The sequence below is a fragment of the Gymnoscopelus braueri genome (assembly GCF_963280865.1).
Source record: "Gymnoscopelus braueri genome assembly, chromosome: 2".
In the NCBI taxonomy this organism is placed as follows: Eukaryota; Metazoa; Chordata; class Actinopteri; order Myctophiformes; family Myctophidae; genus Gymnoscopelus; species Gymnoscopelus braueri.
Genome location: NC_137604.1, coordinates 24,494,644 through 24,508,744, shown reverse-complemented (window position 1 = coordinate 24,508,744; position 14,101 = coordinate 24,494,644). Strand labels below are relative to the sequence as shown.

The window sequence follows — 14,101 nt, the reverse complement described above, 5'->3', positions numbered from 1 at the left end:
TCTCTCACTCAGTAATCCGACGCAAAACCCACCGTGCCAACAGAGCTATTGGCAGATTGGCAGAGTTGTTGTGGCCGGTTCTTGTCTGTCTGGGGCACTACACATGTACTGCATAGTCTTACCCAAACGTTTCGTATCACCTACTATGGCAGTCATTTTGAGTGGAATAAACAAACCACTCAAAATTCAATGGAATTGGGCATAAGCAATTTTATATGTTGCCTATTGGGGAGGAAATCATAAGGTCTTGAGGCAATCAGATAATCATACTTCGGGGAAATTTGTAAGGAGTGTTTAGAGAAGTTGTCAAAAAGCACATTTATGTGGAATGGTTATTGTGAAAAATCTACCTTTGAACATCTACAGCCCGTTTTCTTGAAATGCATTAAACATATAGAGCTGGGAGACAGTATAGTCACAATGCAGAGGAGGGGTTCGGGTCAGAATGTCTAAGAAATTTGGTGACAACATAAAACATGAGACGAAAAGTACTCTTCAAGAAAAGCATGGAAAACTTCCTTTATTAAATAAAGAATAAATTACAATAAATAATACATGTATAAACAATATAACACTGAATTCACATCCCAATGTATCACGACAACTTTGAGAAAGCTGGGTATTAAATAAAAAGAAATTTCACATTGTGAAGTACTACTGATAGTGTCTGAAAGAGATGAGCAATACCTATGTGAACAGTGGCTTTATGAGTTTGGTAGCAGGAGTTACTTTATTCATATGCTGTTCACAATCATATCACACATTCAGAAATAGTTGGATGAGTTGATTAAATAGCGTATTTATACCTGAATTGATTGGCTGTCTGGAGCAAACAGGTACCATGTGGCTAGTAGCATGCACACTAAGAAACATTGATTAGAAACAATGAGTTTCTGTAATCTTGTTTTAATTGCTCATTGAAAAAAATAAACGACTGCACTAAAACCACACTACAACTACACTTATTTACCCCCAAAATGTTAATGTTAAAACATGTTTTGGGGGGTCACGGACACCCATGAAAGATTTATAACAAACAGTTGATAAATATTGAGGGGAAAAAAATATTTTAAATCATTGTGCATGATTTCTTCAAGAAACCTTGGTAAACATGAGCAAGTGAAAACTGGTTCATTTTGGAATGACTGCTCTGTTATTTTTGATCTGCATGAAGTCCTTCGACTTATTGTAAACCTTCTTGTATCGATACACTCTAGTATATGGCACAGTGCTGCCCCCAAGTGGTGGTGAGACGAAAGTTGGTCTCGATTTTACATTGGCACAAAATACTGGTCCCCAAACAGTTCAGAGTCACACCTGTCAAATGTTCACAGATTATCTGGATGGCACAGGACACGAAAAACAATATGTGTTTTCAGTTAAACTCAGCAATTTTTCATTCTAAGTAATAGCGGTGTTCATTCTGACTAAACCACAACCATTCATGATTCATATGGGTTTGAGGTCAGAAAACATCGTTTCGATGACTGGCAGGTGCATTGAATGACAAGAAAATGTATCCGATCAGTGATTCCCAATCTGTGGGCTGGGGCCCACTGGTGGGCCGTGAGGGTATTGCAAGTGGGCTCTCAAATAATTGGCAAAACACTAAGATTTGAATGATAATATAACGTTTTAAATAATTATCTAAAAAATGACATGCTATTTGTTTGGGTCAGATGGGCGGCAGCAACCACTTTCTAGATTTTTAAGTGGGCCATGATCCAAAGGCTGGGAACCACTGTATTAGATAATCTTAGTCTCTAAAGAATAATTACACGTGGTTCAAGTTGGTGGGGGGATTACACTTAACCTCTTTGTTATTCCCTAAGTAGCAGCTAATGCTTTTAATTTGTCAAATTAACTTTGTATATGAGCAAATAACAGGTTATAGTTTGCTGTCATGCACAGCTGGCCATGAAGTAAAAAATACACTGTTACAGCCTATCCGTTTTAGAGACGTTCTATTGAGGTCAGTTAATGTGTAGTCAGCCAAAGGGGATTAGCATAACAATATACTTTGATTCCACAAGATTCCTTTTCCATGCCTCACGGTCTGATGAACTATGTATAATACTGCTGCAAGCACTTGCGTTCATGAGGAAATATATTTGTGGCATTTAGGACAAACATCTCCATGGAATCTCTGTAGCATGTGTGCGCAGTAAAATCCTCAGTGTTAATTTAACTTAAGGGTCCATTTGGTTCAATTTGGACTCTCTCAGTGTTACATATGGATACATTAACGCTGAGGATTTTACTTTACACATCCTGTAAACACAACTGACAGACCTACTTTTCATGTTACTGATTAACACAATGTTTTGTCAAACTCTGATACCGATCTTCACATTATGCATATTCAATTGAAATTAAATAGAGAGAAATATTAATAAGGGAATTTGTTTTATATGAGATATAAAACAAGACATAAAGCATGCCTCAGTGCCTTTTTTTTTTGACGGGTAGCTGCGTTTGAGGGGATACTGCAGTAACCTACACAGTGGTTCTCAAAGTGGGTCCCAGGGACCCTCAGGGTTCCTGGAACACTGCAGCAATGAAGCTTTCAGTTGTCCGAATGAATCCCTGTTTTTCTGAGTTGAGACACCAGGTGTGTTACAAATACTAAAATGGATTTAATGATCTTATGAAATATTTTTCATGAAGAAAAAATAACTAACAAACTAATTTCTTAAGGCCTCTACACACCAAGCTGTCTTGTCCCGACTAACTCTGCTACTATGTCAGGTGCTCAAATCGGGTGATGTCAGGTATTTACAGTAACCACTTAAATCCGTTAAGTTGACCGGGTCCCTCAGGGTTCTATACTTGGTCCGCTCCTTTTTTTCCTCTACACCAAATGTCTGTCCCTTCCTGGCAATCCCTGCCACAGATTCAACATACTTGGTTGGGTGATCGGACCCTGCTAATGCCTGACTACAATGAACAGTGCAAGACACACTGCATAAACTACAACTGATTATTGGCCACAGGCGCTCCACGATGGCCCGATGACACCTTGGTGTGTAGAGGACTTTAAGCATGATGTGGCATGCTCCGGATGGGATTGCCCTCTCATCTCAATACTCTTGTGCAGAACTTTAAAAACTGCTGGAATGCTGGAATTGACAATTTAGGCATTTAGCAGACACTCTTATCCAGAGTGACTTACAAGTGCAAAATCTGAGTAAAGGGTTTAAGATGCAAATGTGGGGATGGACTTGAGGATGGCAGTTGGGAAATGAGATGGTAACGGTTAGGACTTAAATTAAATTAGTTAAAAACATTGCAATGATATACACAGCTACAACTATTATCCAAGCATGCAGTGATGCCATGTCATCAAAATACAGAATCATCTATTAGCCTCATTGCACTGTTTTGGTTCTTGATCTCTCTCTTTCTCTCCCCCCCCCCCATGACGAATTACAGGTTGCTTTCTATGGTATCATTGGAGGATATGGGGTGCAGACCTCCATTCGCGTTGAGTCTCTTGGCACGATATGTTTCATAATGAATGTTGTGGGTGACCTCCTTCAAGTCCTGGAGGTGAGACCTGAAAGAGGGATGGAGAGAATGTCACAGTTATTGTGATAATACAGCTTTATTGTTACCATATTGTGGGATACAATTAAATTGCTCCAGCTCTTTAGTAAACAGAAAATACATTTTCAGGTAAGGGCACCAATTTTATCCAACCAGACGAGAGAACTCCACAGTCATCATTTATCAGCTTCAATTTTAGTGTTCCAGTTCCAATTTTGCCTGCTATTTTTTGTTCTCATCACTTCCAATTTCACCCATCTATCCTGTATCCTATATGAGTTCTCTCTCCTGATTGGATGAAATGTGTAACCCAACCTGAAAATGCTGTTGAGGAAAAATATCACTTATATGACCTAAACTATTGTTTTACCTGATCATGAAATCTCTCAGTTGAGAAAATTCACAATGGTTGGGGTTCTCAACTGCAAAGATAAAACATAAACAAATCAGGGCAAGAAACTGGCCAAGACACTAGATAGGGGCCCTATCTTGCACGCCGCCTTACCCTATATAATTTTTTGGGGCATTTTTTACTATTTTGAAGAAGAAAATAAAACGTTCAAATATAGCTGATCTACATCGACACGTTGTGAGCAAGATAGGGCCCAAAAGGCCTACATATTTTACACCCTTTAACAGACAATCCAAAAATGTCTGTGGTGAAGAGAGAGGACCGTCACTACTAACAGAAGCCAGGAACCTACCTTCTACAACTCCCCATGCTGTCTTCCTGCCCAGAACTCGTTTGCTGTTCACTTGATACTCTTTGTCACTGCCCACCACAGCAAAGGGCATCGCCTCCTATGAACATTTAAGCAAGGTTTGATATACCATGGAAAACAGTACAATATTTATGGGGTGCAACGTACATGGGGAACACATTGTACTGCAAAGCATACGCATATTGCATTACAGTAAATAACCATTGTGCCCCTTGCACATAGAGTCAATTTTATTCGCACAGGGAAAAACATTATAGAACAATTAAAATGTCAAAAATCTGAGGTGGTGCATCATTTGTTTAAATCAAACCCAGTTTCATTCCTGCATTTTCTTGGACGTGTAAAAAACTGATTGACCAATGAAAAATTGCATCAGATGTGCAAAGATCATATGTGTGCATAGTGCAGAATTCTTTAACCTCTTAAGCCCTATTTTATACTTAATCTTACAACGGTGTCTTGCAGAAATAGTGAAAATAGCCAATCTACAACCTCACAACACATTAATGTTAAAACATGTTTAGGGGGGTCACAGACACCCATGAAAGATGTATAACAAACAGTTGATAAATATTGATTTTTTTTTTATCATTGTAGAAATTGTTTGCCTGATGACATGACTAAAATTTGGATGCCAGACTGAAAGTGGTTAATATATGAGTAATGATTGTGTTCATGTTAGGTGAATAGCATTACGAATATCATACTGTATCATTTAAGACTGTAAGGCAATTCATGGAGAAAATACAATCCCTTACCCTGATCTTGTCATTTTCACTCTTATCTTCCATGTCTTCGTCAAACTCTTTCTGTGGATAATATTCAATACCACCCATTTCCAGCTCCTTCCTTACCTATAAGGCAACACAAAGAAAGTGAGAATATAGAAAATATATCATATAATGTTTTTAGGTGAGCATTTTTACTACTTTGCAACTTTGACGAGTCTTGTCTTTGATTTTTTTCTCCATAATTAGTGCATATAATCTAGAGGTGTTTGCAGTTACTTTTAGGGCTGTCCCCTCATAGTTTGGCCTTAGTTGACCAAGACTTTGTTTGTTGATTAGTTGTTTTCATATTGTTGTTTTTCCCATGCACATCAATTGTAAACTCTAGATATAACCCTATAATTCTACCAGTCTATAACTTCAATAAATAATTGTCAGTAGCTATTGAAATCAACATTAGAATGTTCATTTCTCAACCTCACCGACCTGAAAATATTGGTTTCTGTACGATTGTATGCAGCCAACATAATATCACAGATTTGCTGATTAAATCAACAAATGGATTAGTCAACAAATTCTAGACTATTAATCGACTAATAATTCCTTTAGTCGTGGACAGCCCTAGTGACTTTGATGAATTTAAACAGAAAAGCTCTAACCCTCTGTTTGAAATCCTGCCTCTCATCAATGGTCATTGTGTCAGCCTTGGCGATGATGGGGATGATGTTGACTGAGTGACTCAAACGTTTCATGAACTCAATGTCTAGCTGCCGAAGACTGGAAGAGCATGAGCGGGAAACAGAGAGAGAGGAAAAAGAAAGAGCATAAAACAGTGAAAGTACAATCAAGATAATGTCCCACTTTAAGTCTTTGGGGATGGTGACATGCCAGCGGACAAAATATTCTGCTGATTACAATGGTCCCTACAAAAATATATTGGGTACCTAAGCTGGAAAGCACAAAAGTCTGTATCCGTTAATCTGTTCAAATGCAATTTCACAGTTGTCTTGAGCCAGAATGGAGCTGTTCAAAGCAGTCTTTATTCTGTCTTGAAACACACATTGGCACACCATGGCTCAGTGATGCTGACAATCTGTTTCAAATTCCAATCGGTTTTCTGGATGTGAATTAATGAGACTGTGTGTGCGCGTACGTGTGTGCATCAATGTTTTTGTAAATGGCAGATTATGCTGGATTCGTTTGAATGCCATTTACAATGGGTTGCTAAAAACAAGCGCTCTTCTGATCAGGCACTTAAGAATCCTCAGTGTGATTGATTACTTTACTAATCTCCTATGACAAGACAGTTTAACTCACGAGTGTCCAGTCGGTGAGATGAAATAGAGACAGCAGTGCACTCTGGTATCAGGGATGCGCTTCTTTCTTGTTATGTTGACCTCCTCCTTAAGGAACTTCTCGTACTGCTCATTGATGTATTTGGCGATGGGCTCCCAGCTGTGGGAGTATACATACATAAATAAATAAATAAATAAATAAATAAATAAATAAATAAATAAATAAATAAATAAATAAATAAATAAATAAATAAATAAATAAATAAATAAATAAATAAATAAATAAATAAATAAATAAATAAATAAATAAAATAAAATAAAGTAAAACCGGTATAGGTTAGACTAGAGCAGGGTTTGATTTGCTACGGGGGATGGGGTAAATCCATGCCTCTGCTTTTGATATTCCCCCTATGGTTATCAATTTTACATGCATTTCCTCTTGGGAAATGTAGACTGTCTAATACATTTCGAATTCATGTTTAATAATATCACGATTTAACAATTGTCAACAAGTATTATAAATACATTAACCCTAGTGTCCCTATTTTGGCAAATTTTCTAAATGAAAAACGTTCTTTTTTTTTTTACAAAATGAATCCTGGGTGTTTAAAACGGTAGGATTGATTTGTAATAATTTTAAGTTATATTTTTCAAGTTTTGCAAGACAAGGGAGGTATAGCTCTTGACAAGATAAGATTGATGACATTTATATGGATTTCACTACACATGCAATGTATCACATAGCCCACCAGTTGTCATTGTTGATCAGGTCCCCAAAGCCTGGAGTATCAATTACTGTCAGCTTCATCTTCACACCACCCTCTTCAATGACTGAAACAAAGCCAGAGGAATTGATCAAATCACAACCCAAAATGTTGCTTTTGGTTGCCGTGTGTAGCAATACCATATATCTATATATTATGGATCTGTTCAACTGATGTACATGCAACCAGTGGCCACTGCCACAAAATTCATGTTAACTGCTTTTAGCTTGCTGAGGAATCTCTACTCACCAGCAGGGCCGTGTTAACTTCAGAATGGGCCCTATATATGCAACCCCCACTACACAGTTAAGATATGCGTCAACCGTCAAGTTCTTTTCTTTATCTCAGTATAAAATTTAAAGACAGCAGGTGTCAGAGGCTACTCTTTCTTTACCATCTATAACCAAACAAACTCAGCTGATGTGACATCAGAGGCCTCGCTGCCTCGCCCACACCCCCATCCATAGCCTTCTCAAGGCACAGCAAGTTGAGCATAAACAAACAGAGATTGAACCACTGAGCAGTAAGCATTACTACGATACAGCCTGAAAATATATACAACGAGTATAACAGGTATTGCATAACAGGGTGGGGCATGCATTCCCTATTTTCATTGTTCCCAACTTGATCGTTCCCGATTGGGCCGGTACCCAATGGGGGATAACAACTCTAGTGTACGGTAACTGAAAGAGCGGAATATTACTCACTATCTTGTAGTTGCTGCACAATCAAAAGTAATCGTGAAACAATTAATTCAAACATCTTATTTGGGCAGGTGTTGCACCTCCACCTTGTCCTCTCATCGCATTACACATAGGTTAATGACCAGAACATTGTACAACGCACATCTCCATGTCCAAAAGGCTCACAGAGGCACAATAAATTCCCAGAGGTCATTACAGTACATACAGTACCATGTGTCCTCTGCATTTAACCATCCTAATTATTTGGAGCAGTGGGCAGTGCCTGGGGAGCAGTTGGGGAGTTTCGTACAATATCTTGTTGAAAAACACTTCAACATGATGCCAGGGGGAGCAGGGGTCTAACCAGGAACGTTTCAAATGGGGCCGCACTACCGCCTGAGCCACTGCCACCCTTATAGTAGGAGAACAAATATACTACACAGTACACACAACAGCCAGAATATGACTGGCTTTTGACAAGCAACATTATAAAGTACATTGACACTGTGTGCTTGAAATGTAACTGCCTTTGGAAATATCTGGAATTTGTCCTCTGCATTTACCCACAGGAGCAGTGGGTGCTATTAATACAGGGCCGTCTTGCTCAGGAAGACTTTAACACATAGACTGGGCGGCCAGGGCGGGTGGAGGGTCGAACTTGCGACCTTCTGATCCCCAGACAGCCTCTACCCACTCAGCTATGGCCGCCCCAAACAATCACTGCTCTCAACTGAAGGATTTGCTGTGTCATGTAAATGATCACAGAACCACTGGAAACTAAGACTGTACTCAATACATGGGTTTTACACTACTTATATAGCCTACATATTATATATAGCATGAATAAAAGGAATATATCCAGTTTAAATTAAAGCAATGCAGAAAGGTCAAAATGAGAGTCATGTCAGTATTGATTTATTAATTCTGCCTTCGACTGGAATCCTATAGGGAGATTTTAAAGACAAGAGTCGTGGCCTTTAAAACATAATTATCACTCTGGGGAAGGTTAATATGCTAAGACAGTTGTTCTTTCCAATGTCGTTACAACATCCCTTGTGTGTGGGTGAGTGAGAGAGAAAGAGAGAGTGTTTGAAAGAGAATCTCTCGTATTAATTTATCCATTTGTAACCCAGAGAGTGTACAAATGGAATCAAATGGATCCATGAGTTAAATGGACACTCAGGATTTTCCTGTGTATACTCACAGTGGGCCACTGATTTGATCTCCACAGTCTTAGGGATCTTCTCGTCGCGAGCCCACCCACCACTCCTCCTGCTGATCTGGGACTTGAACAGTGTGTTCACCAAAGTCGACTTACCCAGTCCACTATTACCTGCGAGGGAGAGAGTGTTAGAAAGGGAATGATGGTACATAGAGGAGAGAAGAGCAAGTGAGAGAGAGAGAGAGAGAGAGAGAGAGAGAGAGAGAGAGAGAGAGAGAGAGAGAGAGAGAACAATATTGTTCCTTGTTAACCTAATTCACACATCAAGTAGATCACTTGGGACTTACCCACAACCATGATATTGAAGTCAAATCCAGTCTTCACGGTCTTCTTTCTCATCTGCTCGATGATGGTGTCTATACCAATATATCCCAGCAGTGTGGATCCACCGCTACTAGTGTTGTTAGAGCCCCCCTGGCTGAGCGCTGCAGTATGAACCCCACTTTGGACTGTGCCATGAGTCCCACCATGGCCACCATGACCCCCGATCAGAACTGGAATGGCACTGGGAGGAGGGGCAGGGGCCGCACCCCCGATCCCTGGCCCCTGGGGTGGAAAGGGGCTTGATGGAGAAGGAGCCCCCACATGGGGGGGCTTGGCAGGGACGGCTGGTTTGGGTTTTACCTCAGGGGGTACAATATCTGACATGTCTATATAGGGGAGGAAAGGAAAAATAATTACTTGACAGAACTCCCAAACAAATCTGCGTTGCTTGGTTGCTGAAGACTAACTACAGTATGACAATGTATCATCATATCTAACAAGATCAACTTGATACTTTGTTGACCGTGGTCAGTGGTCACCCAGGGCTCTATACTTGGTCCCTTCCTTTTTCCCTCGACACCAGATGATCTCTTTGCTGAAATGAGCAGATCTACAAGCTTGCCTATTTTCGCTGAACTATTATAGCAGAATAGGGATGCTAGGGTTCATGTGGGTCTTTTTCCAGTGTGAGGCATTTTATTTTCTGCTATTGTTCTACATTCAAGAATTAGGATACAGCTAAAGGTTTAGAAGATGGTAACATAGCATCCATAAGGCTGCATCATGATAGGCATGCTGTAGGTTAATGTATACACAATTACACATGGGTCAAATCATCATTACAGATCACAGATCTTACAGGGCACTGTGGCAGTCAATGCATCAGCTTGATTCAATGACAGTAAGTGGCCATACAGCCTTGCTCTATCTGTTCTAACAGCATGTGCATGCACACAGGCACTCACTCACTCACTCACTCACTCACTCACTCACTCACTCAGACAGACAGACAGACAGACAGACAGACAGACAGACAGACAGACAGACAGACAGACAGGCAGACAGACAGACAGACAGACAGACAGACAGACAGACAGACAGACAGACAGACAGACAGACAGACAGACAGACAGACAGACAGACAGACAGACAGACAGACAGACAGACACACACACACACACACACACACACACACACACACACACACTCACTCACTCACTCACTCACTCACTCACTCACTCACTCACTCACTCACTCACTCACTCACTCACAAATATGCTTTCATCCAAAGAGCATAAATCACCATATTAAGTAAACATCTATTGTAATAGCCTAAACATCCAAATTCTCAACCATTCTCTCATTTCTCTGGCCGAATCCCAGCAGACCACTCATCGCCCTTGATTGGATAATAGCTGGCGATCCTGTGGCCATTGTCACTGATGAGAAGCTTGTTTCCCAAAGGGTGTCAAGTTAAAATAAGCCTCATACACTCCTGTCTAGGTCGCCATAATGACTACAGCATGTGAGACAGAAAGAAAACCGTCTATGTTCAACATCCATGCGTCATCTTGAAATACACCAGGACTAGTTAATTAGACCTCAGAACGGCAGAACCTATTAAGCGACCCCCATTGTCTCTCTCCATCCATCCATGCCGTTATAAACTAGCCATCGTTAGCTAGCGGTAGCGGGCTAGCGCGCTACGCGGCCGCCCGTACAGACAGACAGACTGCAGGGAGGATGTGAAACAGCACGAGTCGACTTACCAATGAATTGAACTATCAATCGTTCGGAGCAGAAACGCGTTGTTTCAGGGCTGATCAATCTATAATGCACCTTTCAGATGATAGCGACGGATGTCCAGCACGGTGAGGTAATAAGATGTAGACACGGGTCATGTGATGTCTCTCTGGTACCTCTTCTTCACTCTCTCCCTCACTGCTCCAGATGAACCCCCCCCCTTTCCGTTACCAAGGCAACAAGAGGAGAGGGAGCGGGGGGATGCAGCGCGCATGCTCAATTATGACTTGCTCAAAGGGACATGGTGGCATCTTATTTTTTAACTATGGGTGGCAACTTGGCTTCTATATTAGCGCATGACTATTTTAGGAAACGTTTGCGATTTAAATCATGGTTTGCCATCAAATTTACTAAACTAAACGTGTAGCTAATTCACAAAAATATCTGTCCAGTGTCAGTAGTCTAAAATGTAGGCTGTATGTCCCATTTCTCTATTTCTTTAATTTAATCTACAATTTATTCTACAACTATCATGATGATTTAAGAACTAATGATTTAATATGTACAGTATTATATTATTATTATTAAAATAGTATAAGCACAAATAACTCTTAATTTATATAGGCCTAGTTAAAAAGGTGAAGCAACACTGGTTGGTGATACAGCACTCACATGTTAGCTCCTTGTAGTTTCTCTTGTATTCTTCTCTCGCTTTCTTCTGTACATGTTTTCTTTGTATTTGTTTTTCTCTGCAGAGCGCCGTTGTTTCGTCGTTTACCCGTACAAGTCACTTTTACAGACAGACTGTACCAACGCATGTTGTTTTATCTCTTTTCAGCATGTCTGTTACTCTGCTGATATGGAGCTACATCTCAAAACCCTCCTCTGTGACGAGGCCCCCTCTCTGAGTACCTCTCTTTCACTCATATTACTTTCCCTGCAGAGTAAACGAGTCAAAAAGAAGAAGAAATGACCCCCAACATGCAGCCTATGTTTGAAGTGTTAGTGATCACTGTGAAATAGGGTAGCAGATCTACAAGCTCACAATGTGTCCCATTGCGGCATGTTGTGAGCTTGTAGAGTGTCTATCTTTGCTGCATGACACCATCATACAACAAAGTAAAATAGAGCTTAAGTGATTAATTTTTGCAGCTATTCTTGTACTCACCCATTGACACATATACTGATCCAGGGTGATACATGGTGACATAATATGGATCCTCTGGGTCCTCTGCGATATATACCCTGCCTGGCAAAGGGTGATGTGGTGTCTGTGATGGAAAGGTAACTGTTGTCACCTCATTTGGTTTCTGGCAGTCCATGCCCTTTGGTTGGAACGGCAATTCAAAGACCCCCTTTGAACCATTGCCAGCTCCTGTTGTGTTGAACGAGTTGTGCCCCACCATGGATGGTGGCCAGCTTACAGTGCATTTTTCTAAGGAATATTCTCGTGGCTTTGTGGATCCCTTGTGGTCAGGTGGTGCAGACATAGCTGTTTGATTCAGTTCCAGGTCACTGGGATTCACACCTTTGAGGTTTATGTTTTGCACAGATTGCTCGTAATCAAACAGGTGTTTCTTTGGTACACTGCAAAGTTTTGAAACTTTTCCATGTACTGATGTGTCAGGAGCAGAAGTCTGTGACTCAAAAGAGGGAGTTTGTGAAGCCTCCTGTATTTGATGTACCACAAGGCCTGTTTTATTCAATCTGGGTAACCCATACAGAGGTGCTTCAGGTTTCTGATCATTGTTTTTTGACTGGCTGCCGTTATCCAATGAAATGCAGTCTGAATGGCTGACTCCAATCTGTGGGTCCATCTGTGAATTTTGACACTGAGCTCTAGACCAGAATCTAGGTTTCTGGATGGCCGTAGTGTTTCTTGATGTGCAAGTCTGTTGAAAGTGTTGGTAAGAGGATTCTGCTGACACAGTATTTGCAAACTCTTCCAGCTGGCATGGCTTCTGGTGATCACTCTTTGAGAATGTTGATGCCCTACTTCTTTCAGTGTATAAGTCATAATGCCTTCTCCTGGCTTCTTTAGAGGGTGGAAGATTTGACTGGCTCAAAAGAGGTCCTGTGGAAGAGGATGCCTTAGGGTTTATGGATAGATTTGTACTTCTGTTTGGCAGAACAGTGTCAGTACAAGACTGGTGGTAGGTTACACTTGCGGGCTGGGGCTGAGTGTAATACTTAGGAATATAGTCTGCAGTTGTTTTTGAGGATCTACGGTTTGACTGAGCAGCCAGTTCACCACTCGCTGACTGGGATTCTCTCTCAGCATTTGTGACTGTAATCCCACCAGACACACAATTACTTTGTCTACCTGTCACTCCATCGGACAGAATTCCACTTCCTTGTCGCTCTTTGATATTTGACTTAGCTTTAGACATTGTGCCAATTTCTCCTTTTCCAAGAGGAGGCATTGGTAAAGGTTTTGTTTTCCTTAAACTAAGCTTGTCTTGTAACAGACTGGATGTCTGATACATCTCTCTATTCAGTATATCCTTGGAAGATCTTCTCAATTCAGAACGAGTAAAGTCCAATAAAACATTTTGATCAAGAACTTCACACTTTGATTCCTTGGAGAACCTCGGTATACCAGACTCGGGCTGAGTCTTGGAATTAGAGATGGGAATTGATTTAGCCCTTCTTTCTTGGGCTATTGGAGAGCTCTGTTTGGCTCCCTGGCTGTCAAAAGGCATCATCTGGGACATGGCTGTTGGAGATGGACTTAATCTTGGTGTGAGGCGAGTTGGCGATATACTTGTCTTATGCTGTAACAATGAGGATGAGACATTTGACTGTGAGACAGGCAGATTTAGATAATTGCTTGGCTTTAGTTTCTGAGTGGGGAGAGTGGGAGAAGAATTTGGCTTTGGGGCAATAGGAATAAAGGAGTTGTTGGGCTTTGTGGAGAGAGCTGGAGAGACGGGGTATGTTTTAGGTTTGGTCCGGGGGATAGTTGCTGCTTTCTCTCCATCGTTTATCTGTGAAAGCTGGTAACGTTCACTTATAGATGCCTGGCTTGGTGTCTTGATTGAAACACATGCAGTAGGTTTAGAAGGACAAATTGGAGCAAAAGATCTGGAGCTAAAAGGGAAATGAAGAAAATTTAGCAATATATTCTATTAGCC

General features: G+C 40.7%; 1 protein-coding gene across 4 annotated transcripts; it reads right to left on the bottom strand.

The window, feature by feature from the left end:
* Positions 1–489: 489 nt before the first annotated feature.
* septin3 (septin 3) lies at positions 490–12,883 on the bottom strand. 4 transcript variants are annotated; one of them, XM_080448233.1, is made up of 10 exons: positions 12,136–12,883; positions 9,248–9,610; positions 8,943–9,071; positions 7,041–7,122; positions 6,314–6,451; positions 5,656–5,773; positions 5,027–5,122; positions 4,251–4,347; positions 3,917–3,968; positions 490–3,556 (listed from the first exon to the last, which is right to left on the bottom strand). In XM_080448233.1, exons 1-10 carry the CDS (start codon positions 12,782–12,784, stop codon positions 3,427–3,429), a joined length of 1,854 nt encoding a protein of 617 aa, XP_080304359.1. In that variant the 5' UTR covers positions 12,785–12,883; the 3' UTR covers positions 490–3,426. The 4 variants fall into 4 exon arrangements, with proteins under 4 accessions (XP_080304359.1, XP_080304360.1, XP_080304361.1 ...); XM_080448234.1 differs by lacking the exon at positions 12,136–12,883 and adding an exon at positions 11,640–11,752; XM_080448235.1 differs by lacking the exon at positions 12,136–12,883 and adding an exon at positions 10,994–11,126.
* Between the last annotated feature and the right edge of the window lie 1,218 nt (positions 12,884–14,101).